This window comes from Balaenoptera borealis (genome assembly GCF_965194805.1).
Source record: "Balaenoptera borealis genome assembly, chromosome: 5".
Lineage (NCBI taxonomy): Eukaryota > Metazoa > Chordata > Mammalia > Artiodactyla > Balaenopteridae > Balaenoptera > Balaenoptera borealis.
Genome location: NC_138862.1, coordinates 6,420,446 through 6,447,654, shown reverse-complemented (window position 1 = coordinate 6,447,654; position 27,209 = coordinate 6,420,446). Strand labels below are relative to the sequence as shown.

Sequence of the window (27,209 nt, the reverse complement as noted above, 5' to 3'; positions counted from 1 at the left end):
AGCCTGTGCGCCACAACTAGTGTCTGTGCGCCACAACTAAGACCTGACACAGCCAAAAAATTAAGTAAATAAATAAATAAATAATAAAGTACCAGAGTCAAGGCTAAGTGACTAAGATTGCGACACCACTACCGTTATTCAGCACTAAGGTATAGAAACTGCCGTTCCCCTTCCTACTCTGTGGTCATCCATAAGGGTGAATACCAGGTACCATTCATACAAGTGTTAGAGCTCATAGAGACTGTATTTTGTTATTTTATAAGACCCTACAAATATAAATTAGGTGAAGGGGAAGTCTAACAATATTATGACTTACTGTCCTATCAACATTGTTACTAATAAACACTGCAAAATCATTTATTTCCATATAAGGTTCACAACAACACTTTGATACAATTATTATTACCCTTGTCTTGCAGATGGAGGAACTGAGGTAGAGATTAAATAACCTGCCTTAGAACATCTAGTTAAGTAATGCTAAAAAGTCAGGATTACAGCCTAGCCACCTGGCACCAAAACCCAAATTTCTAATTTAATACTGCTCTATTGCTAGACTGTAACTTATCATCACACTGCCATGATCATTAAGTGTTCACAAGTGTTGTCAATGAAATGCCTGTAGAATGACAGATCTCTATAGTCAAGTACAAAGAAAATGCAGAATCCCTACAGAGAGGAAAGAAATAAGCTGCACTCAGGAAGAAGGGTCTTTAGTATCCCACAATGAAAATAAAACGGTAATGTGACTAATTGCAACACAGGTGGGGAATACAGAGTTTTATTTATTTATTTATTTTTGGCCACACAGTACAGCATACGAGATTTTAGTTCCCCAACCAGGGATCGACCCCATGCCCCCTGCAGTGGAAGTGGGAATTCTTAACCACTGGACCGCCAGGGAAGTCCCAGGAGTTGTTTTGTTTTAAATGGGTAAATAAGTAGCCTTACTATTTAAAAAAAGGCTCAATTTGAGACTCCAGTAGAGTCTATCTGGCAGTGCATCCAAATTTCAAGTCCTGAGTCGTAATCTTCAATCATAACCTGAGTCCTTAATCCAGTAGGGAGCTCAAGATGGTAATACCACTCTCCCCTTGGCTTGGACAGTGAATTCATAAACTGAGGAAGGCTCACAAATAAGTAGATATGAAGAAAAGAAGTATGGATACACTTGTGCAAGTTATAGTTATTCTGATATAGTAACAAGTTTTGTAATAACAACTATTTTTAATGTTTGTAAGAGTAAAAAAGAATAATTTACCACAATAAATTTAAAATACATTTACGGGACTCCCCTGGTGGTCCAGTGGTTAAAAATCCACCTTCCAGTGGAGGGGACACGGGTTCGATCCCTGATGGGGGAACTAAGATCCCACATGGCGTGGGGCAACTAAGCCCACACACCACAACTACTGGGCCCGCGAAATCTGGAGCCCGCGCGCCACAATGAGAGATCCCGTATGCTGCAACTAAGACCCGATGCAGCCAAATAAATAAATAAATAAATATTTTTAAAATAAAAATAAATAAAATAGGACTTCCCGGGTGGCACAGTGGTTAAGAATCCACCTGCCAATGCAGGGGACACAGGTTCGAACCCTGGTCCGGGAATATCCCACACGCCGCAGAGCAACTAAGCCCGTGAGCCACAACTAGTGAGCCCAGATGCCACAACTACTGAAGCCCACGCGCCTAGAGCCACCACAATGAGAAGCACTCATACCACAACGAAGAGTAGCCCCCGCTCGCCATAACTAGAGAAAGCCCGCACGCAGCAATGAAGACCCAAGGCAACCAAAAATAAATAAATTAATTAAAATAAATTTATAATAAATAAATAAAATAAAATAAAATAAAAATATACTGAGAATTCCCTGGTGGTCCAGTAGTTAGGACTCTGCACTTCCACTGCAGGGGGCACAGGTTTGATCCCTGGTTGGGGAACTAAGATCCCGCGTGCTGCATGGAGTGGGCAAAAATAAAAATAATTAAATAAATTAATTAATTAAATATAATTACAACAGTTAAATTCTTAGAAAGATTATGCTTAGATCTTATGTTTGCCATCTTGAGGCATCTATAGATTAAAATCATCATCTATTTGTATATATAGTGTGGAAACCCCCAAGGAAATTTAATTAACAACATTAAGTTGGTGTTAAATATTTTAAGATTAAATTCTCGTGACAAATTAAACACTAATCAAAATGTAAAAACAAATATACTTGTTTCTATATATGTTACTAGACTTCCAAAATTTGTAAATGAACGTAAAAGTTTTAAAAATATGACCACTTACAATTCTAATAAACCAGATACTGATTTCAATACAAGTAACTCTGAAGACTCTTCCTCACACAAAAGGCCTACTCAAACATTATTTAAAAATATATATATATAACAAGGGACTTCCCTGGTGGCACAGTGGTTAAGAATCTGCCTGCCAATGCAGGGGACATGAGCCCTGGTCCGGGAAGATCCCACATGCCGCGGAGCAACTAAGCACATGTGCCACAACTACTGAGCCTGCACTCTAGAGCCTGTGAGCCACAACTACTGAGCCTGCGTGTTGCAACTACTGAAGCCCACGCGCCTGGAGCCCATGCTCTGCACCAAGTGAAGCCACTGCAATGCTCGCCACAACCAGAGAAAGCCCACGCACAGCGATGAAGACCAGACGCAGCCAAAAATAAATAAATGATGACTTATTGACAATAAATCCCCTAACGATAAGCTACACTATAAGAATCTTCTGATTTTTTTTTTTCCTGGTTAAGAGATTGCCTACAAAAATTGATCTATCATGTTACTCAATCACAAAGTATATCAAATCACTTTCCCCTTTTTAAATACACCCCTCCTTTACAAACCTAGTCCTTCCCAATTCCCATGCCCAGTTCTATACTTCTATTTCATTCTTCCCCTTTCTTCACCACCTATACATCATAAAAATTCCAATTAAATTCACAGGCCCCACTGCTAATGCAGGGTTAGGTATTGAGAGATAACTAGTCTCAATTCTCCTGAGAAGTATCAAAAACATTCTTACTTCCAAAGTACACGCTGGAGTAACAGCATGGTCACAAGTCTAAGATAAACTATAGCTCCGTAAACAGTGACATGGGAATCACCCGAAAGGCTTTAAAAAATAGTGATGTCCAGCCCCACCACAAAGATTCTGATTTAACTGGTCTGGGGCATAGCCTGGGCATCCAGATTTTATAAAGCTCCCAGGTGGTTCTGATCCAAGAATGCGAACTACTGAGAAAAAGGAGTAAATTAAACAAAGTAAAGAAACAAACAACATCATAAGAAACAATCAGACAAAACCAAAATGTGAAACATTCTACAGAATAACTCAGTCTCTTCAGTAAATCAACAGCACGGGGAAAAAAACTATGCAAGATAAAAAGAGATTTAATTTCGGCCCAATGCATGGAACTTGTCTGAAACCCAATTCAAGCCAAATATAAAAAAATAAATAAGTATAGCAAATTGGGGGACTTCACCAGTGGTCCAGTGGTGAAGCCTCCGTGCTTCCACTGCAGGGGGTGCAGGTTCAATTCCTGGTCAGGGATGTTCCACATGCCACAGGGTGAGACCAAAGGAAAAAAAAACATTGCTAATGAATTTGTTTATGATATATGCGGATTCACTACATTATTCTCATTTGTGTATATCTGAACACTTCTTAAAATATTTTTTTTTTAAAAAAGGAGACTTTGTTGGAGAACTAGAAGCTACTCATATACCCTTAACAAAAGAATAATTCTCTATATAGGAAACTCATCCTCTACCATTTAGCGCTGGGAGAGGAGGAGGCAGGAAGGTAAAGGAGGAAGAGGATACTCATCAGACAAATCATCCAGACAATGACAAGACATATGTCGCAGCCACATCACAGGGATATATCACAAAGAGAGATTCTGAATAATTTAAAGCAGAATTTTTTTAAGCAATTCTACCAGCAAAAGCCAAAAAATATACAAATCTATTTTTAAAGAAACTTTTCCAGTAGTTATAGAATTACGCTTATTTCAAAATGTAAGCAATTTTCTCTTCAGCAGCATGACTGCACTGTCATGTCAATGGTGCTTTTCTGGGGAGGCAGGTGGGAGAGGGTTGGATTGGGAGTTTGGAATTAGCAGTGCAAACTGGTATATATAGAATGAATAAACAACAAAGTCCTACTGTATAGCACGGGAGCTATAGTCAATATCCTATAATAAACCATGATGCAAAATATGAAAAAGAATGTATGTATGTGTATAACTGAGTCGCTTTGCTGTACAGCAATAATTAACACATTGTAATTCAACTATACTTCAATAAAAAATAAATTTAAAAAATAATAATGCTTTTCTGCTTCACTGACAACACTGTTTTCACCTAACAACAGGAGTAAAAGAATAAGACGGAGCAGTCCTTTAAACATTTCCTTAAGTCTCAAAATGTCAAACTCAAGAAAACATAAAAACTCTGCCATGATACAGAACCTTTAGAGCTCACTTGCTTGAAAATATTCACTTTTAAGTGTTTGCTTCAAAAAACTCTAGGAAGGCAAATATTAAAACTGACAATTGAAATAGAATCTTTTGTTACATCCACCCAACTTTAACTGTTAACACTTAGGTGTTCAGTATCTATAAAACAGAAACAGACTCACAGACACAGAACAGACTTGTGGTTGCCACGGGGGAGGGGGAGTGGGGGAGGGAAGGACTGGGAGCTTGGGGCCAGCAGATGCCAACTATCATTTAGAGGATGGATATACAACAAGGTCCTACTGTAGAGCACAGGATACTAGATACAATATCCTGTGACAAACCGTAATGGAAAGAAATGTGAAAAAGAATGTATATGTAACTGAATCACTTTGCTGTATAGCAGAAATTACCGCAACATTGTAAATCAACTATACTTACAATTAAGTTTTTTAAAAAATACTTAACTGTTCACATACAGATAACAAATCCCCCTATTTCTGTTCTTTTGTATAATTCAACAATGGTGATCATATTCTACCAACTTCTGCTTGCAGGTATTAGAACTGTGGTAAAAAATCATTCAGGAACTCTTTTTTTTTTTTCCCCGTTGTTTTGTGCATACAAGATGCTGAATATGGCCTGGCAACTAAAGAAATCCTTTGCCCTAATATACAAATTGGAAAAATATTTTCCTGAAAAATGTTTTATTTCACTAAGGACAAAACGAGTGAATCAAACCAAATCATATACTGTGAGAGCAACTAAAAAAGACGACAAAATACAACGGAAAGAGAACTGTAATCTATGTTAAATGGTGCTCCAGAAAGAGAAACTGCGTATTTAGAGCCTATATTAAGTTACATACACCAAACAGCAACGTAAAAATTCATCACGTTAAGTTTCCTAAGGCATTCAACAAGTGTAGCACAGTTTACAACGGCACAAGTATTGGAGGAGCGGCACAGTCTCACAGCAGCCAAGGTTTTTTATTACTCTGCTGAGGGAAAAAAGAGGAACATTTCTCCACCTTTCAGACACCGATGCTTCTATTCCTAGGAACAAGTGGTTGGAGAAGATGGGCGGGGCAAAAGGAGGAAGACCAATCACAGGTCGAGTTACAAGTCGGGTTCAGGAGAAACACGGATGAGCGCAGCTCGCTGAATGGCTGGCGCGCCCACGGCTCTCACCACAGGCACCGCACCTGGGGACCCACCCCGCCACCTCGCCCCCCGGAGCCGTTTCCTACCCAAACAAACCTGGCCACCCCAAAGCAAAATACTACCTACAGGGGGGAGTCCCGTCGTCCCGGTGACGCCCGGGCCGCCCTCCCGCCCCCTCCGAGCGCCGCTCGGTCACTTCGCCCCCCCAGCAGGAGCCCCGAAAAGGGGGCGGGGGGCGGGCGCTCGGAAATACCGGGATGGAAATGTCAAAACTCTCACCAATTCCTCGTAGCTCCTGTTGTGCTCGTTGCCCTCCCAATCCAACCTCTTCGGCAGCAACTGCAAAGACCCGAGACGCACACGAGTGACCACCGCGCGGGGCCAGGCGGGGGGCGGCGGGGGGCGGCGGGGCGGGGGGCGGGGGAGCCGGGCGAGCGGCCCCCGGGCAGGGCCGGCAGGGGACGTAGGGGACGCGGCGGGCCGGGCGCCGCCGCGCAGCACAGACCTGGTACTGCTCCAGTTCCTGCACCAGCACCTGCAGCCGAAGAGACGCGCAGTTAGGGGGGCGGGGGCCGCACCCCAGTCCGCCCGGCGCCCTCCTCCCGCGACCCCAGGCGGCGGCGGGGCCGCGACCCCCGGAGCGCGGCCGCCGCCCGCGGGCCCGCACTCACCTGGGCGGCTCTCCGACACGGGCCGGCCGATAGGTACCGGGCGATGAGGAAGTACAGCTCTGCGGGGAGACGGGGAGTCGGGTCAGGAGCGGGCGCGGCGGCAGGTAGGGGGCCGCAGCCGGGGCGGGGGCGGCGCGTCTTACCCGACTCGATGAGGGGCACCGGGCGTCGGGCGGGCGAGGACTCCGCCATGGCCGGGCGCGGAGCCGGGGCGGGAGCGGGCGAGCGAAGCGTGTAGGCCGCGCCGAGGCCTGACCGGGCCGGCGTCTCTCTACCTCAGGCGCGCCGCCGCCGCCGCCGCCGCTGCCGCCGCCATGTCGTGCGCGCCGCCAGCGCCGACGCCTCCGCGAAGTAGTGCCCCTGAGGGAGAGAAAGTAGTTCCTCCGTTGGGGGCCGCCGGCGCCACCGGACGAACGGCGGTCGAGCCCCGGCCGGAAGAACGAGCCTCGCCTCCCTCTCTTCCTCTTCAGGGGGCGCAGGGAGGAGACTATGTGCGCCAGGGGTCGAGCCCCGGGGGAGACGGTGCGTGGGGGAGGGGAGCGCGCGTGGCCGGGATCCCTGCGCGCGGTGAGAAGGCTCCCGGCCATTGTGAGGCGGCGGCCCGACTGCGCGGAGGGGCGGGCACCGGGGGCGGAGGTCGGGTGGGGGTCGTGGGGGGTGGGGGCGGGAGAGGGACAGGTCTCCGCTTCTCCGGCCGGAACGGAGCCCCCTTGACGCGGAACCGGGGGGGCCCAGGACGCGCGGCGGGTGCGGCGGGGTCGCCAGCTTCTGGCTCTCGGAAAGGACCTCACGGACGGTCATGTGGGGCCAGTGTGTTTGCCCCCCACGGAAGATCGCTTGCTTCGAAGACGCGAAACCCTTACAACTGAGAATCGTGTCACCCGCAAAGAGGAGAACGCCGGCCCGAGAAGCTTTCTCCCGGGAGGGGAGGAGGGATGCGGGGAAGTCACAGGATGGGGGTGGGGACCGGGGGGCCGCGGACACTGAGCCTCTGTGGCTCGGAGGGCACAGCAAACGTTTACTAAGAGTCCACGTTGCCGCGTTCAGTAGAAGAAGATAGAATCATGAGGCCGAGCCGCAGCCCTAGGAGAACCCAGCAGTCTCGTAGAAAGGGTTAAAGAAAATGCAGTACATCGCTGAGGATGTCAACCTCGCTAGTCCGGGAAGGCAGTCCAGGCCGGCGATGACTTAGCCGGATAGGAAGGCGGGTGGGAGGAAGCGGGCAATAGACACGCAGCAGCCCAGTCCCTTGAGGGACACCGGGGGGGGGGGGGGGCGTGGGGGGAACCATGCGTCATTAGGATGCTCTTGGAAGACAGTAGTAGGATTTGAGGCTGGAGCAGTGCACAAGGGTCCAGAAAATTCCCTTAATGCCGTGGTAGGCTGCGGATTCATTCACTCGGCATAGCCAAGGAGCCCTATTCGGAGTCCTAAGGTACAACAGCGAGCAAAATACTGCCCTCGTGGAGAGGACATTGTAATTCCAATTCCTACGCAGTAGAATAACAACCACAGCATAGAAAAGTTAAAGGTAGTGGTTTAGAGCAGACCCTGGAGTGGGACTGACCCTGGGCCTTGCCGGGCTGTTCAGTGTGTGACTTTGAGCAAATCACAGTCTCTGAGCCTCAATTTTCCTCACTTGTAAACTGTAGATAATATTTGTGCCTATTTCATAGGGTTGTGAGGGTGTAATGGGTTAATATGTGTTCTTAGCATACAGCAAGCACCCTGTACGTGCCAGCTTTTAATTATTTAGACACCACATAGCAAAAGTTTTTATATATGTTTGTAAGGGAGCGATCCACACGTGTTTGAACGAGTGCATCAGCAGTCTTTTCTTGTATCTGTTGGTTCAGCAAACACTTATCAAGTGATGGGGATTGAGATGAAGGAATGAGCTACAGCTTTGCCAACCAAGATTTCAGTGTCTTTTAGGAGAAATGATGCTTACATCGTTGCAAAGAATGACAAGAAGGAAGGTGAACCCACCTGTGGGAGGGGGAGATGTTAGAAGTTTGAGGCTTCAGTGTGGAAAGGGATTTCAGGTACATGAACAACAAAGGGCCAAGACATGAATAACATTCCAAGTTTAAGGAATTCAAGTTTAATATGACTACTTGGGGTGACTTTGGAAGTATGAATGGGACCCATTAAATCAAAGTTTAAATTGGGGGGGAAAAAGTTAAAATTGGGAACAACTGAAGGGTTCTAAGCCAGAAAGGATTCTTTTCATTGTAGGATAGATTTGAAAGGGTTAAGACCAAGAGGCAGGAAAACCACTTAGTCGACCCCGAAAATAGGAAAGAGATGAGATGCATTAAGGCAATCATTGTAAAGATGGAGAGAGAGACGGGTTCAGAAATAGGAAGTTCAGGGCTTCCCTGGTGGCGCAGTGGTTAAGAATCCACCTACCAAGGCAGGGGACATGGGTTTGAGCCCTGGTCCGGGAAGATCCCATATGCCACGGAGCAACGAAGCCCGTGCGTCACAACTACTGAGCCTGCGCTCTGGAACCCGCGAGCCACAACTACTGAAGCCCGCGTGCCTAGAGCCCATGCTCCACAGCAAGAGAAGCCACCACAATGAGAAGCCCGCGCACGGCAACGAAGAGTAGCCCCCGCTCGCAGCAACTAGAGAAAGCCCGTGTGCAGCAACGAAGACCCAATGCAGACAAAAATAAATATAAGTAAAATAAATTTTAAAAAGAAAAAAAAGAAGCTCAGAAATAGGAAGTTCAATCAGTAAGATGAGGTTGAAGTGGAATGAGAGGAAAAGTCACAAAAATCTCAAGTTTGGGGCTTAGTAGGTCAAGGTTGTGCCACCAACTGAGATAGGGCATCCAGGCTAGTTAAATTGTTACGGTGGATAACTGCTTGGAACAACTTGATTATTTGAAGTTACAGCGCATATATTCCTGTGGGACAGTATGATCTGATGCTACAAGATTACCAAAGTTAGCAAATAACAAAGACATGAAGAGGAGAGAATTTAACCTTTCAGAGATAGACGAAGGAGTTGCATATTTCATTTTGTAGCAAAATCATAAAAGTAAAAGATAGCCCCAAAACATGTTACGAGAATTTATATCCCAAGCACTGGTCATTGTCCAAAACTGCAATTCTGGTGTGGGCAGCATGGTAACTATTACAAGAGGTCAGAAAAGATGACAGGAGTTTTCCCTTGTACAAGCCCTACTAGTTCCTTTACAACTTACCCTGACGTCCATGACAAGCACTGTTCCTAGGTTTGGAATAGAGACGCAAGGATTTCTGACAAGAGTCAGAATATCTTCCCCCTTCAGCTGTCAAGTGACAGAAACCCAGATTTGACTCCCACTTACGCCAGTGAAGAGGGGGAAAACTGTCCATCAGCAACTCCATAGTTGGGACCTGCCCGAAGTGGTAGGCGAGAATCATGTTTGGGTCCCTCACGCAACTGAATCCAATCCATTCCAAATGCACACACTAAGGTTTGCTTTTGGGTAAATGGAAATAGCTTTTGAATTTCATTACAGGAAAGCTACATGGAAAACTAAATTATCGAAAAAGTGCTTGGTAAGCAAGGGTTGGAAGATCTTAATGGCTGGTGACATCAGCTATAATGCTGTCACCCATCTCCACTAAAAGGGAGCTACTATGATGTTTTAGTCCTTGGCAAGCATCCTGGATACACATCACTGATCTTCACAACGGTCAGGTGCTGTTAATACGCTCTCTTCACAGCTGAGAAAGCTGAGGCCCAGAGAGATTGAGAAGGGCCCAAGGGCATGTAGCTGCAAGCCCGGTGGGACAGCACTACCTTAAACTGAGCACAAGCACTGCAAAATGCTTTCTGCCCTCGCCGCATTTCATGAAGGAGGAAATCAGAGCCCAAAGACCAGGGGGCCTGGACAAGATCACACAGCTAGTAGGTGAGAGAGCTGAAATTTGAAAGTGCATGATACGTGCATTATCTCACCACAGGCAAGTCTGAGCTAGACTCTATTATTCTCATTTTAAGAATGAGGAAACTGAGGCTTAGAAAGTTTAAGAATTTGCCTAAGGATGAATCATAATAAAAAAAAAAAAAATTCAGTGGGGCCTTCCAAGTCACCATTTAGGAGTCACAGAGGTATTAAGTGTGAAAAGCACATCTGGAAAATGGTGAGCAAACCAGACTGTTTCCAACAGTTCACATAGGAGAGTGGTCCAAAATGAGGATTAAAGAGTAGATTAGGGTCAATTTTAAAAGTAAAAAATGAGGTCGGTCTGTGAGCAGTGGGGATTATGCAAAGAAAATTATATACATCATTCAGATTCTAATATCAATATGTTAATGCAAATGTCCATTATTAACTGAATTTAGATTCAGCTAGCAGACATCAATGATGCAGGCACAATATCAGCATAGTTCTGAGGGATGTAAAAAAGTAGATGACATTGGACCTACGGAACAACGATACCACAAAACTGAATCAGTACATGGAAGTGAATTCAAGTGCACCCAAAGCCCTGCATCATTTCATTCATTCAACAAAAACTGCATTTCTCTAAGGCAGGCACCATGTGGTAAACACTGGCTCCCGGGCTTCCGTAAGATAAATCCCTAGAAATAGAAGAGTTAACATCTTGAGAGACTCCCAGAGGACTTTTTTTTCTTTTTTTTCTTTTTTTTTTTTGGCTGCATTGGGTCTTTGTTGCTACGCGCGGGCTTTCTCTAGTTGCGGCGAGCGGGGGCTACTCTTCGTTGCTGTGCACAGGCTTCTCATTGCAGCGGCTTCTCTTGTGGAGCATGGGCTCTAGACACGCGGGCTTCAGTAGTTGTGGCTAGTGGGCTCAGTAGTTGTGGATCGCGGGCTCTAGAGCGCAGGCTCAGTAGTTGTGGCGCATGGGCTTAGTGGCTCCGTGGCTTCCAGAGGACTTTAAAAGGAAAAACGAAGGAAGATGTCTGACTTTGGGATCAGCCCCTAGTCACTCGCAGACCTTGCATCTAATTCCCAAGGCCCTTCCTCCACCTTCCGGCAGTGTCACCTTTCTCTCAGGGCCTCTTCTTCCCTCTAAGTCTAACCCAGCCAGCTGTCCCCTTAATGCAACTTGTCCCTGCCTCCCTCAGCAAATTGTTTCCACATTTATCTCTTGCCTCTCCAGTTCTGCCTCTCCCTTGTTGTTGGCTTCGGTCCCTAGTGTTCCCACATTGCAGGCATTGGCCCGTGTCCGTCTCCAAGACTTACCAGTTCTTCCTTTGAAATGTTTCTCAGGGCGTTGCAGAAAACACAGGTTGGACATGACCTTGGGAATGTGGGAGCCAGAATCAGAACGTCCCTGTGTTTGAACGCCACTTACTAGTTGAGCAACTTTTCTGTGGCTCAACGTTTGTTTTTGGTTTTTTAATCATCTTTAAAATGGGGATGACAGCTAACAGATAACACATGTTGAATGTTTCTGTATCCTGGGCACTGTGCTAAACCACTGACGTGTATTCTTTCACGCTCATGCAATAGCTGGTGTTGTTTGGGAGCTCTGCCAGAGAGGATGCCTGTAAAACTCGTTGAACAATGCCTCTCTCTCAGCATGATGCTATCACATAAAAATGAGTATTTTTCTCTTCATTCCCTCGGTCACCAAAGAGCCTCCTCCTTGACTCCCCGCCCGATTAATCCTATCACGACTTTTACATTTCCCGAAGCACAACTTTGAATATTCTCTAATCAAGCCGTTCTTGGTCCCTATCACCTAAAGCTGAACTCCTGGCTTGTTTTGAAAGCTGGGTGGGCTTTCAAGGGGGGCTATCCAGGCTCTACCCTCCCCCCGACTGCCCCCGCTGCACCCCCAGCTGACTGCACTGACAGTTAAGGGCTCTCTTGCCCTCTGGCTTCATCCAGTAGGAGGCCCCGGCGGGAGATGGCAGGGGTGGGTTTCTGTTTTCCCAGCTCCCTTCCTGCCAAGCTGTAGGTTAGTGGCGGCCGCTGTTCCTCTCCTGGAGGCCACAGTTCACGAGGGACGGCCCTCTTTCCACACAGCAGCCATCTCGGGGTTTTGATACCCCTACCTCCCCTGGCCCCCCAGGACTTGGGCTTGTCTTCTGAGTCAGATGGCCATTGGAGGCAGCCCAGGGCGCTGTGCCATCCTTTGCTGATTTATTTTAACCACCCACACCCTTGTAAATAGCATCATTAACGCTCCTCAATTATCCCAGCGGATTATGCATTCTGTTTTCTTCCAGAACTCTGATAGGTACTAATTCTCTCCGTAATGACTCCTACCCTCCACTGTATCCCCTGTGGCTGTCCAGAACACCCGCTCTCCAGGTCTCCCCTCTGCTCCCATATTTCTTCCTTGTCTGTATATATCTGTCCTCTAGCCTGAAAGAATCCACCTAGTTCCCCAAACTCCTTCCCTCACAAAACCTTTCTTACATCATTTGGGTCCTGGTTAATCTCTTTTCAAAAATCTTAGAATCATCTGTCTTTTCTATCACATGTGCAATCCGTCAGTAAGCCCCGATGAGCCCACCTTCAGAGTAGATCTTGAATCTAAGCACTTCTCAGGCAGATGAGCACAGCAACCTCCTAAATGTCTTCCTCCTTCTGTCTTCATCCCGTTACCGCCCATTCTCAACAGGCAGATGAAGGATCCTTAAAACCAGTCAGGTCTGCCCTCCTCTCAAAACACTCCGATGGTTCCCATCTGACTCAGAGGAGAAGCCCAAGTCCCACAAGGCCCCAAGGAGCTGGCCTTCCTGGTACTTCTCTGACCTCTTGTCCCACTGTTCTCCCCTCCTTTGACTCTGCTCTGACTACACTGGCCACCTTGTTGTGCCAGGCACGCTGCTGCCTCAGGGCCTTTGTACTTGCTGTTCCTTCTGCCAGAACCCTCTTTCCCTAGAAAACTTCATGGCTCAGTCCCTCTCCTCCTTTAAGCCTTGGCTCAAATGTTACCTTTTCAGTGAGACCTTCCCTGACTACCCTAAATAAAAGTAAAACTTACCCTCACTCTGCACCCCCATTTCCCTTTTCTCCTTCCTGCTTTCTTTTTTTTTTTTTTAATAAATTTATTTATTTATGTATTTATTTTTGGCTATGTTGGGTTTTTGTTTCTGTGCGTGGGCTTTCTCTAGTTGCGGAGAGCGGGGGCTACTCTTCATCGTGGTGCGCGGGCCTCTCACTATCGCGGCCTCTCTTGTTGCGGAGCACAGGCTCCAGATGTGCAGGCTCAGTAGTTGTGGCACACGGGCTTAGTTGCTCCGCGGCATGTGGGATCTTCCCAGACCAGGGCTCGAACCCGTGTCCCCTGCATTGGCAAGCAGATCCTCCTTTCTTTTTTCCTTAGTACTTTTGACCTTCTAACCTACTGTGAAATTGGCTCATCTCTTTTGTTTATTGCCTGTCTCCTCCCACTCTATGAGGGTAGGCAGAGATTTGTGTGTCTTGCTCTCTGAAATCCCTCTAGAGCTACAACCAAGCCTAACATATGGTAAGTACACAATAAATAGTTGTTGGATGTTTAATGAAAAATTCCTTGACCAGACAGTTCCTCAAATATGAGATAGTTATGCTCTCAACATTAACTCATAAACCTTTTGGATGGTGTGGTGGTTAGACCTGGGGACAGCCCACAAAATCCTCTTGGCTCGTAACATACCTGGAGACCTGGCCCCCAGCCCGGGCTGCTGCCACGAAGACAAGGCCAGCACGGGTAGAGCTTGGAAGGCCGGGAATGCCTTGTCCCTCTCCACCCCCCAACCCACCGTGACCCCGTGAGGGAAGGGCCTCCTGGCTTCTCTCAAAGGCAGGAAGAAAACAAAGTTTCAAGAGATGAAGGTGAGTGGAAAGAGAATTTTCAGGAACAGGATTGGAGGCTGCTTTAAGGAGAGGACTGAGCGCTCCAGGGATGGAACATTCTGTCATGCCTTTCCCGTGGGTGTGGCATGGCCTCTGCCTCCCTGGCCACACGGCGCCCCGTGCCCCCGGGACCAGCTGGCTCACCCTGACCGCCAGCAGCCTCCGGCCTGAGCCCCAGCTGAAACCGGGCACCTCAGATCGGGACTTGGACCCACGTGCCCGGACTCGAACCCAGCCAAAACCCAGATTGGGACTTGAACCCACATGGCTGGGACTCGAACCTGGCCAAAACCCACAGTCTTCCAACTGAGATCACACACCTGGTTTCAGGACTTAATGAAGCTCAGATTCTTGATGTCTCATCGCAGAAAGAACTCAGCGGGAGACAAAGTGATCGGTTAGAAGTGGATTTATTTAGAGAGAAACACCCTCCACAGACTGTGGGCCGTCTCAGAAGGTGAGAAAGGCACCAGGGTATGGGGTTGTCAGTTTTTATAGGGGTGGGTAATTTCATAGTCTAATGAGTGGGAGGAGGATTCCAGCTATTTTAGGAAGGGGCAGAGATTTCCAGGAATTGGACCACTGCCCACTTTTTGATCCTCATGGTCACGGTGGGTCTTGGAACTGTCAGGGGGCCTGTGGGTGTATCATTTAGCTTGCTGATGTGAGCGTATACTGAGGCTCAAGGTCTAGTGGACGTCCACTTGTCCGCCATCTTGGACCCATTTGGTTCTAATCAGTTTACGTCGTGTCCTCGGGCTGTGTCATTCTTTCAAAGGTTGTGCCCTGCCTCCTTCCCTCCTGTTTCACAAGACAGAAAGCACCCCCCTCCCCCCCTCCCCCATTCCCCAGCCTCTCCCCCAAGCAGGCACCACCTTCTGGGGTTTCCTCAGGGCTTCCCTCAGGCAAAGATGAGGAGACCAAGGAAACTGGCTTCGGGGCCTGCCTGAGAGATGTGCCTCTGGAGCTGCTGGGAGGGAGGGGAAGCCCCGGGAGCCCAGGAGGAAGTCTGTAACGAGGAAAGGACAAAGGGTGGAGGCTGGGGGAGAAGGAGCGCTCCAAGGGCCCCGGGCCACCTCCCTGGGGAATACTGCCCTCCTGAGTAGTGCGGGTGAAGTGTAAGCTGGGTGCCTAAGGGAAGACTTCCCATTTTCTGTGATGACGTTTGACACCTAACTGCGGTGATAACTTCCCTGTTTACAACCTGGAGAAAGCTTCCTGGTCCCTCTTTTTCACTTATGGGCAAGTCTGGCCTAGAGCAGGTCAAGAAACCCACAGTCTAACACAAAATAATGTTAATTAAAAAAAAATTAAAGCCACCAAAGGTTTAAGATACGAATGATGGCAATGATGAGGTTAAGATAATGTTTAAGAACCCAGAATCTTTCTAGCTACGTGAGAACCCAGAATCTTTCTAGGTATGTGAGAGGGAAAGACTTTATCAACCTACTCCCCATAGGACCCAGCCTAACCTCCAGAAGAACTGGGCTTTGTGTGGGGTTAGACAGGGGTTGGTTTCTTTCCCCAGGCCTTTAAGAGAGCAGAGGCTAGAATACTGACCAGCCAATGGATTTGTACTACTCACACAGAGGAGATAACGAAACAAAATTAATGCAGTCATAGGTAGTGTGAGAATTATCCCAAAGTGGGTATGTTCATTACAATTTTGTGAGTAGATTTATTTTCCATAACATTAACAACTAATAGAATTTCCTACAACAAACCGATTAGACAAGCTTTGCCAAAATCTAACCTCACAAACGTTACACGTTCCACAGAATTTAATTATAAAGACTTTGCAGAGAGCAGAATATGACAAGAGAACATCTTGCTCTTTGCAGTAAAATATTCAAAAACTCAATTTTATGATGACAAGGTACACTATAAATTAAACGTTTACCTTGGTACAGATCTTGGTCCAACATGGCTAACGCTTTCTAATTAGTAACTGGAATTACTAGAATATAAGTTCTTCAGCTTTCTCTTTTTTTCTTTATAAAAAAAGAATAGTGACCAGAGTAGAGTACTCTGGATTCTCTACAATCTTACAGCTTTTCAAGGATTCTAACTGCATTGTTGTCTCATTAAGATGGGGATGGATTGACCTATAGGTATAAAGTTCCCCCAGTGGCAAAGAACACAGAACTAAACTTTGCCAGTTACATAAAGCAGGAGACACACAAGCTGCCTGCTTGCTCCCAGCCAAGCACAGCTCTCAGAGCTTCCTAAGTTCCCCACAAGAACCTAGAACCAGCAAAGATTCCATCAGGTGGAAGAAGCTATTTTTTTTTTTTTGCCATTCTCCTGGTTGTTTTTTTTTTTAAACCTTCCTGACCCTCTTTCCCACCTGACACTTGAAGCTTTAATGCCCTGCCACCAAGTACAAAACACCCCAGTCGTCTTCTGAATGCATGTATTTTAACACACCATTGGCATGCACCTTCATTTGACCCAAGGGACATTATGTCACAGCCTAAAATAAATAAGACAGTTAACACTTGCATCATTTTAAAAATCAACCAAGGCATGCATGAAGTACCTACATTCATCTGATCCCTCAGCTTCATTCCAGAGCTGAACTTTACCCCGTCGCCAGTTCCTGGGGCATAGGGTGTTGGGAGGCGGGATCAGAGGGGGTTGCAGAATAACAAGGAGGTCAGGGACAGGGGTAAGGGGCAGCCTCAGGAATGGGAGGGATGCGGATGGTGCGGGACTGTGTTTCCGCAGTACCTGGGGAAGCTGAGTGTATGCATACCCCGTGAGCCGGCAGTCCCATTTCTCAGATTACACACAGCAGAGATGCATGTTTGTGTTCATCAGAAGACACATGCAAGTATGTTCATGGCAGAACTACTTATCATAGCCCCCAACCGGAAACATCCAAGTGCCCAACAACTGTAGAATGGATAAAGAAACTGAAATTTATTCATAATACTGGTAAACTATACAGAAGTGAAAATGGATGTTCAACATAAATGACTTATAAGGATTGAGCAAAAGAAATCAGACGGACACAAGGGACTTCCCTGGCGGTCCAGTGGTTGGGACTTTGCCTTCCAGTGCAGGGCGTATGGGCTCGATACCTGGTCAGGGAGCTAAGATCCCACATGCCTTATGGCCAAAACACCAAAATATAAAAACAGAAGCAATATTGTAACAAATTCAATAAAGACTTCAAAAAAAAAATCTGACACAGAAGAGTGCATACTATATAATTCCATCGATGTGCAGTTCAGAACCAGGCAAAATGAGCCTGTGGCATTAGAAGTTAGGATAGTGGTTGCCTTTGGGGGGTGGGGGGAGAGTGACGGGAAGGACACTTCTGGATTTCTGAGCATGCTCTGTTTCTTCATCTGGGATGTATTATTCACTTGGCTAAAAATTCATTCATCCATATGCTTATGACTTATCCACTTTTCTAAATAGATGCTACATGTGATTAAAAGTTTACATTAGAAGAAAAGAAACAAGGAAAAACTTCCATGGTGCCTGTGGTAGTCAGATTAAAGGCTCCCCCAAAATACCCACATCCTAACCCTGAGAATTTGTGAATATATTATGGTACACAGCAAAAGGGATTTTGCAGATGTGATCTAGTTAAGGACCAGGATCGAGATCGGGAGCCTATCCTCAATTATCCAGGTTGGCTGATGCAATCACAAGGGTCCTTATCCAAAGAAAGCAAGAGTCAGAGTCCTAGAGGAGGGAAGCAGAGATTAGAGACGTGCTTTGAAGTTGGAGGCAGGAGCCACAGGCCAAGTAATGAGGGTGGCTAGAGGCTGGAAAAGGCCCGGAAACTCACCCTCGCCCAGAGCCTCCAGACGGAGCACAGCTACCCCCAGCACCTGGGCTTTGACCCATTGAAACTCATTTTTTTTTCTTATAAATTTTATTTATTTATGTTTGGCTGCGTTGGGTCTTCGTTGCTGTGCACGGGCTTTCTCTAGTTGTGGCGAGCAGGGGCTTCTCACTGCTGTGGCTTCTCTTGGTGCGGAGCACAGGCTCCAGGCGCATGGGCTTCAGTAGTTGCAGCACGCAGGCTCAGTAGTTGTGGTGCACGGGCTTAATTGCTCCGTGGCATGTGGGATCTTCCCGGGCCAGGGCTCGTGTCCCCTGCATTGGCAGGCGGATTCTTAACCACTGTGCCACTAGGGAAGTCCCTGAAACTCATTTTTGACTTATGACCTCCACAACTATATAAAATAATAAATCTGTGTTAAGCTACTGTTTGTGATCATTTATTACAGCAGCTATGGGTGCCAGAAGCAACTTTTAAGATCCTAAAAACCAACTCCAGTAATGTAATTAATAATTTGCCAAGTTACATGAAACTATTTAATTCATCATTCAAAAATTCCAGACTCTGGAAAAAATACCTCTCTCTTCCCTCTCAGCTTAATTAGATAATTCTCAAAAGTAGGTTCAGGGCTTCCCTGGTGGCGCAGTGGTTGAGAGCCTGCCTGCCAATGCAGGGAACACGGGTTCGAGCCCTGGTCCGGGAAGATCCCACATGCCATGGAACAACCAGGCCCGTGAGCCACAACTACTGAGCCTGAGCGTCTGGAGCTTGTGCTCCGCAACAAGAGAGGCCGCGACAGTGAGAGGCCTGCGCACCGCGATGAAGAGTGGACCCCGCTCGCTGGAACTGGAGAAAGCACTCGCACAGAAACGAAGACCCAACACACCCAAAAATAAATAAATAAATAAATTTAAAAAAAAGAAAGGAGGGGGGAAATTGATAAATGAAGATTAGTGTTACTATACGTATACAAATACATGTTTAAAAAAAAAAAAAAAAGTAGGTTCAGCTGTGACTCCAAGGTATTTAAAGATGACTGATCAAGTTATTTCCATCTGGCCACTTAGTTGTTTTTTTGTTTTTGGTTTTTTCTTTGTTTGTTTGTTTGGTTTTTAAGTTTGGGCTTCTATCAATAATCGGGGTTCGACCACAGAAAGCAAACCACTGGGTACGTAACAAGGATCTGACCTTCTGCAATTGTGGAAGCTGGTTAAACGGTCTCTGTAAAGCTCTCCTCTTGCTTTCTAACACTGGAGGCTGACGTCCACAGGGCAGGCAGTCAGAAAGAGAAAAAAATGTACGTAAAGGGGGTAGAAGGAGGACAGACAAATCCACAGAGACAGGGGGGAACCGATGTCAGCTCACCGCCAGGCTCCAACTTTGAGGATGTGGTATCCTGCGAGAGAAGGTAAAGCACTCTTTGTCAAAGAGCTAAGTCACATCTGGAGCATCTGGGGCGAGAAAAGAGTAGCTCCGGAGAGGCTGGGCCAGCAAGTAACCCGTGCAGGTGAACTCCAACAGCACTTGGGTGCCCTGCACAGGCCTGAGTGTAAACCACCACAGGGCTCTGGCTCCACCCCTCCCTTCCCAGTCGGATGCAGAATGTCTTTTGTAGCCCCCCCTACCCCCCCGCCCCCGCAATGGAAACACACAGAGAGGAGAATTCTGGGAAACGCTGTTCAGCTCACCAGGTCGGCCGGCTCATTACAAAGCCACCAGTGGCTGTGCTCTTACTAGCTGGCATCCCTTGGGGAAAATCCCTTCACTTCATCTGAAAGATGGAAACTGTAATAATTTCGCATGGACCTTCTTGAGACTTAAAAGAAATAATATATGTTCTAGGCACCATGCCTAGAATATAAGACACTCAAATTTTTGTTGAATGAGTTCATTGATCCTATTACGAACTTAGATGCTCAAAGAATGTACTTTTGGTCTAAATGTACTTCTGGTCGCTCATAAAGATAATTAGCTCTTTGAAATGGTAAAAGAGAATTATTACATGCAAATTTAAGATTAGTGAAAACATCATAAATCTTTTATCTATTTCTGTAGGACAAAAAGGTCAGAGGACGTGAATTTGACTCTGGATTCCACCTCATACTAGCCATGTGAGCAAGTTAGATAAACGTGGTAACTGTGCTGTCAGTGAAAGATGAAAGTGATAGTTCTCACCTCGCAGAGTCGTGTTATCTTAGAAAATGTGGGTACCTGGCACGTAGCAAAGTGCACAATAAACCCTTCTTTTTCCCCCACAATAATGAAAGACTATTTTTGTGGGGTCAAATGCAATATGATGTGAAAACATTATTATTTTTTAAAATTTATTTATTTATTTATTTTTGGCTGCATTGGGTCTTCGTTGCTGCACACGGGCTTTCTCTAGTTGCAGCGAGCTGGGGCTACTCTTCTTTGCGGTGCACGGGCTTCTCATTGCAGTGGTTTCTCTTGTTGTGGAGCACGGGCTCTAGGCACGCGGGCCTCAGTAGTTGTGGCACGTGGGCTCAGTAGTTGTGGCTCGCAGGCTCTAGAGCGCAGGCTCAGTAGTTGCGGCGCACGGGCTTAGCTGCTCCGCGGCATGTGGGATCTTCCCGGACCAGGGCCCGAACCCGTGTCCCCTGCATTGGCAGGCGGATTCTTAACCACTGCGCCACCAGGGAAGTCCCTGGAAACATTATTTGATCTTAGTATTTTCTTGTGTTTTTTTTGTTTTTTTTTTTGTTTTTTGGCTGCATTGGGTCTTTGTTGCTGCACGCGGGCTTTCTCTAGTTGTGGCAAGCGGGGGCTACTCTTCGTTGCAGTGCACAGGCTTCTCATTGCGGTGGCTTCTCTTGTTGTGGAGCATGGGCTCTAGGCACGTGGGCTCAGTAGTTGTGGCGCACGGGCTTAGTTGCCCCGTGGCATGTGGCATCTTCCCGGACCAGGGCTTGAACCTGTGTTCCCTGCATTGGCAGGCAGATTCTTAACCACTGCACCACCAGGGAAGTCCCTGGTTTTTTATATTTTTAATTGAAGTATAATTGCCTTACAATATTATATTAGTTTCAGGTGTACAACAATGTGATATTTTTATGCATTACAAAATGGTCCCATGATAAGTCTAGTTGCCACCTGTCACCATACAAAGATTTTACAATGTTATTGAGTATATTCCCTATGTTGTACATATATTTTGTAACTGGAAGTTTGTACCTCTTAATCTCCCTCACCTATTTCACTCATCCCCCCCAACCCCTCCCCTGTGGCAACCACCCGTTTGTTCTCTGTATCTGTGGGTCTGTTTCTGTATTATGTTTGTTCCTTTGTTTTGCTTTGTAGATTCCCAGAATAAACATTTGCTCATCATCATCATCATTTTTACTAATGTGTAGAAAACAGCCTGGAAGCAACCTAAATGCTATCCTCTGTGGTGGCATGTCGGTGGCTCTGTTTTCTTCCTGGTGCTTTTCTATGTCTTTAAAATCATCTACAATAAACTTTACACGTTATTTTTGAAGCAACCTTCCCCCCCAATAAAACCCCTTGTCTTTTTTTCACAAGCCCTTTCCTTTGACTCCATTTACATAGTTTCCATCGTGCTTTCTGCTCCTCCACATATGAAAAATTACTTAGAATTAGATCCTTTCTGTGTTCCCAAGACCAAGCATGCATCTCATCCTCTCCATATAGTTTTTATCGTTACCCCATCTGTTAGATTCCTCTAGCTCCTCCTTTCCATAAGAGGGATGATTTCTGTCCTAACTCCTATTAGGTAAACAGCAAATGTATCTTGTGAATAGTTGTACTGTAAAACTCAAATATGATTAGCATAGGGAGAACATTTTCTTCTAGCCAGTAGGCAGGGCACACCCTGCCAAAATCAACTCTACCTTTTCAGCATCTGATTCAAAGGGCAAATATTTCTCCATGGCTACCCTGTAACCTAAATTTAGATGCTTCAGCAAAAATATCCACATTTTAAAAATATTTATTTCAAGATTCCAAATAAATGCAATGCCAAGTTTAACAACGTCAAAGCGCAAGTGTTTCATTAACCAAGTGATGCTCTTCTTTTACTGTTGTTTTGCATTCTTCCCCCTCAAATTTTTATCTTGACATTCACCAAGCCTATAGAAAAGTTGAGAGAATGGTACTAAAGAAACCTTGTATATCCTTTATGTAGTCCATCAATTGTTAACTTTTTGCCACACTGGCTTATATTTATTTCATCTGACCCATGTGAAACAAGTCATACACATCATGACTTTTCATCTCAAATAATTTAACATGTACCTATAACTGGCTGCTCACCACTCAAAAGCCAATAAAGAGTCAAGGGTGGTGGAAAGGAAAGCTTGCTTTATTTTGGATGCCGGCAACAGGGGACGGGGGGAGGACGGATGCCTTTCCGAAGACGGACTTCCCCCACTGACAATCAGTGGGCAAGAGCTTTTATAGGCTGAGGGAGGGGCTACATGCAGAAGCAGCACAGGCAGCTCTGACGGTCATCTTTTTTTTTTTTAATTTTATTTTTATTTATTTTTAGTTGCATTGGGTCTTCGTTGCTGCACACAGGCTTTCTCTAGTTGCGGCGAGCGGAGGCTACTCTTTGTTGTGGTGTGTGGGCTTCTCATTGCGGTGGCTTCTCTTGTTGAGAAGCATGGGCTCTAGGCGCGGGGGCTTCAATAATTGTGGCACGCGGGCTTCAATAGTTGTGGCTTGAGGGCTCTAGAGCACAGGCCCAGTAGCTGTGGTGCATGGGCTTAGTTGCTCTATGGCACGTGGGATCTTCCCGGAGCAGGGCTCAAACCCGTGCCCCGTGCATTGGCAGGCGGATTCTTAACCACTGCGCCACCAGGGAAGTCCCTGCCAGTCATCTTGAAATGGGTCATCGGTGGTCTGATCAGCATCATCTTGATTGTTTTAAGTACAGTTAGTCTTCAGTTCCAGGGTCGGTTTGTTCCCACTTCCTTGAGGCCAATTCTTGGAACTGTGGCAGCTTATGTCATAGCTACAGTCTGGTCATCATGTAGTTAACTTCTTCCACCTGGCGGGGGTTTCATTATCTATAAGACAGCTCACAGGACATGGCTCAGAATATTATCTGTAGCCCTTAAGAGGGAACTAAAGGTCCTTGACTATGTTTAATGACTACATTATTATTATTTGGTCTCCTTTGACTCTTTTCCTTTGTTTCTGCATTTTCTCACTTCTCTGATTAAACTTATTCTTTGGCTAAAGTTTTTCCACAGACAAAAGGTAGGCAGAGGGCATGGGGGGGCAAGGACCATAGCGTCCTGCTCCGTTTCATACCTACTAAGAATAAGGACATTATCCCACATGATCACAGTACTTGATGACATCCAAGAAAATAAACAAGAATCTTTCAAAGTTATCTACTAGGCAGTGTATATTCAAATTTCTCCAATTGTCTAAAATTGTCAAGTATAACAATTTTTTTTTAATCCAGGATCCAATCAAGTTTCATGTACTATGTTTGGTTGTATTTCTTTGGCCTCTAGAATTGTTCCTTCCCCAACCTTCTCCCCTAACTTTTTTTTTGTTTTTTGTTTTTTAATTGAAGTATAGTTGATTTACAATATAAGGTAAGTTTCAGGTGTACAGCATAGTGATTCAGTTCTATATATATATATATATTCCTTTTCCATTCTTTTCCATCATAGGTTATTACAAGATATTGAGTATAGATCCCTGTGCTAAACAGTAGGTCCTTGTTGTTCATCTATTGTCTCCCACGTTTGTTTAGAAATTGACTTTTTGCAAGAGTCCAGGCCATTTGTCGTCTGAACTGTTTCACATTTTGAATTTGTGCAATTATTCTTCATGATTAGATTCAGGCCAAACATTTTGGACAAGATTGTCTCATAGGTGATACCATTTAGTTTTCACTGCTTCATATTAGGAGGGGCACAATATCACTCTGGATATTGTGAGGTGATGCCAAGTTTGATTACTTTTTTTTTTTTTAAGATTTAATATTTTATTTATTTTTGGCTGTGTTGGGTCTTCGTTGCTGAGCGTGGGCTTTCTCTAGTTGTGGCGAGTGGGGGCTACTCTTCGTTGTGGTGCACGGGCTTCTCCTTGTGGTGGCTTCTCAAGTTGCGGAGCATGGGCTCTGGGCACGTGGGCTTCAGTAATTGTGGCGCACAGGCTTACTTGCCCCGAGGCATGTGGGATCTTCCCAGACCCGGCATCAAACCCATGTCCCCTGCATTGGCAGGCAGATTCTTATCTACTGTGCCACCAGGAAGTCCCTGTTTTTTTTTAACATAAATAAAATCATGCAATGATTAATTTGCTTGAGATTAAATGCAATTTAATTATTAAATTAATTTGCTTCTCTCTCTCTCTAACAATATTTTGAAAATCTTTGTTTTAGTAGATCCCCTGTGTTTTTCATTTTTTAAACTGTCCCGCTGTTCCATAGGGTGGTGTATTAAGCACTTGACGAGATCTGGGATGTCTACTGATATAGACTAAGTGTTTGAGCCCCCCCCTGTCCAATATTCCTATACTGAAACTTTACCCCAAGTGTGATGGTCTTAGGAGGTGGGGCTTTGGGGGGTGATTAGGTCATGAGGGTGGAACCCTCATGAATGGGATTAGTGCCCTTATAAAAGAGACCCCGAGAGCTCCCTTGCCCCTTCTGCCACCTGACAAAACAGCTAAAAGATAGCTGTCTAAGAACCAGGAAGTGGACTCTCAACAGACACCAAATCTGCTAGCACTTTGATCTGGACTTCCAGCCTCCAGAACTCTACCAAATAAATGTTTGTTGTGTAAGCCACCCAGTCTAGCATTTTGTTACAGCAGCCCAAATGGACTAAGACAACTAGCCCAAATTTTTCTTAATCAAAATCCCAGTGAAAGATGGGTAAAACATTTGCAAATCATGGATCTGATAAGGGATTGCTATGCAGAATATGTAGAGAACTCTTAAAACTTAACAATAAATAACCTAGAAATTAGTCCAAGGGTTTTTTTCTGCCTCTGAGCTGTACCAACTAGCTTATTGCATAATGTTATGTTATGACATTTACTTCAGTCTCCTATGAGATTTTTTCTTTTTCTTATGTTTTAGGAGATCTGTCTGTCCCCCATATTTTAGCTTTTAAAGTTGATTTATGTAAAATAATTTATGTATTAAGTCATGAAGCCCAGTATTAAAATGAACTCCCTTGAACACACCATCCAATTAAAGAGTTAGACCATGATCGGGAATTCCCTGGCAGTCCAGTGGTTAGGACTCGGTGCTTTTGAAACCATGCACCTCAGATTGGGACTTGAACCCATGAGTCTGGGACTCGAACCCAGCCAAAACCCACAGTCTTCCAACTGAGATCACACACCTGGTTTCAGGACTTAATGAAGCTCAGGTTCTTGATGTCTCATCGCAGAAAGAATTCAGTGAGAGACAAAGTGATGGGTAAGAAGTGGATTTACTTAGAGAGAAACACACTCCACAGACAGAGTGTGGGCCATCTCAGAAGGTGAGAAAGGCACCAGCGTATGGGGGTTGTCAGTTTTTATAGGGGTGGGTAAGTTCATAGGCTAATGAGTGGGGGGAGTATTCCAGCTATTTTAGGAAGGGGCAGGGATTTCCAGGAATTGGGCCACCACCCACTTTTTGATCATTATGGTCTCCTTAGAACTGTCATGGAGCCTGTGGGTGTGTCATTTAGCTTGCTGATGTGTTACAATGAGCGTATACTGAGGCTCAAGGTCTAGTGGAAGTCTACCTGTCCACCATCTTGGACCCATTTGGTTCTCATCCATTTATGTCAGGTCCTCAGGCTATGTCATTCTTTCAAAGGTTGTGCCCTGCCCCCTTCCCTCCTGTTTCACTTTTACTGCCAAGGCCCAGGTTCAATCCCTGGTCAGGGAACTAAGATCCCAAAGCTGAGCGGCACAGCCAAAAACCAAAACAAAACAAAACATGATCAACACTGTTGAAGTTAACCTCCCAATTTTATTCCCTGCTTGGCCCCCAGAGGTACCCACTGGCCTGAACTGTATGTTTATCAGACACTGCTTTGGTTTTTAGTTATGAATAGTTTTACTAGGTATATAGGGTTCCTTCCATAGCATACTGTTCAGCATCCTTGGTTTTGAGCTTTGAAAAAATAAGATCATATGTAGTTGTATCAGCTGAGATCTCTCCCAAAACAAACATCCACTCTCATGGTTCAAAGGAAAAGATTGTATTAAAGGAGCTACAAGTTGGGGCCTAAGTTGTGGGAACCAAGAAGGACAAGACCAGAGTGGCCTTGCAGAGCAGCCAAAAAAAAAAAAAAAAAAAAAGAGGACAGAGAGCAGGTGGATGGAGGCAAATAAATGGAAGCAAATAAATGAAAACCTGTGTATGCTTGGTTGAGATTTTCTTTCACTCCATACAGTATTGTTTCTGTTTCAGCCTTGTTGCATGTAACTGTGGTTCATTCATTTTTAAGAACTGTTTAATATGCTATTGGATGGATGTACACCATTTATTAACCCATTCTCTTGTGGACGGACGTCTGGACTGTTTCTAGTGTTTTACGGCTATGAACAATGCATGCTGCTATGAAGATTTCTGGGATAGTGGGTGGAGGGCTTTGCCTGCAACCAAGAGTCTCATCGAAGCCGGGAAGAATCCTGGGGTTTTTACAACCTTTCCTGGAGCAGAGGTGACCCAGTCACTCCAGGGGGGGATTCATTAGCAGGACAACTGTTTCTGTTTTTCATTGTGCTAAAATATATATAACACAAAACTTACCATTATAACCATTTTCAGCGTACAATGCAGTGGCATTTAGTGTGTTCACAGGGCAACTGTTTATTAAAGTAGTAAAATTGAACAGCTAGTTTGCATTATTGTTTTTTTTTTTTTTAGCTGGCATTATTGTTAAGCCAAGGTTTCTCCCACAAATTTTACACACATAGTATGTTCAAATTTTCAAATTTCTTGATTTATTTATGAGAAAGGTACACACAGTTCTGGGTAGAATTTAGCTGAGAAGAGAATACAAGTTTGGGTTTTTAAAAAAATCTCTTGGGAATTCCCTGATGGTCCAGTGGCTAAGACTCTGTGCTTCCACTGCAGGGGTCACAAGTTCGATCCCTGGTCAGGAAACTAAGATCCTGCAAGCCGCGAAGTGTGGCCAAAAGAAAAAATCTCTTTTAATAGATTTTTTTTTTTTTCGAGCAGTTTTAGGTTCACAGCAAAACTGACTGGAAGTTATGGAGAGTTCCCTCTACCTCGTGTCCCCACACATGAATAGCGTCCCCTGATATCAG

The 27,209-nt window shown here is 45.4% G+C and overlaps 1 protein-coding gene and 2 long non-coding RNA genes across 6 annotated transcripts in view; 2 read left to right on the top strand and 1 right to left on the bottom strand.

Moving 5' to 3' along the window:
• The window catches only part of BRWD1 (bromodomain and WD repeat domain containing 1), a 127,554-nt gene extending 120,838 nt beyond the window's left edge, over positions 1–6,716 (bottom strand). For 2 of the 4 annotated variants that reach the window (XM_082393797.1, XM_082393798.1), the window contains exons 1-5: positions 6,459–6,647; positions 6,316–6,374; positions 6,150–6,179; positions 5,924–5,983; positions 3,507–3,563 (exon numbers count right to left, since the gene is read on the bottom strand). In XM_082393797.1, coding sequence (XP_082249923.1) covers positions 3,507–3,563; positions 5,924–5,983; positions 6,150–6,179; positions 6,316–6,374; positions 6,459–6,507 — 255 coding nt within the window. In that variant the 5' untranslated portion in view covers positions 6,508–6,647. Of the gene's footprint in view, positions 1–3,506; positions 3,564–5,923; positions 5,984–6,149; positions 6,180–6,315; positions 6,375–6,458 lie in introns of all 4 variants that reach the window. The other 2 variants (XM_082393799.1, XM_082393796.1) reach the window with 2 other exon arrangements.
• LOC309629643 overlaps positions 1–27,209 on the top strand; it is a 545,666-nt gene that overhangs the window by 303,499 nt on the left and 214,958 nt on the right. The window lies entirely within an intron of this gene.
• Positions 7,008–26,249, top strand: LOC309629637. Its single transcript, XR_014245159.1, has 2 exons — positions 7,008–18,554; positions 18,937–26,249. It is a non-coding gene; the product is annotated as an uncharacterized lncRNA (long non-coding RNA).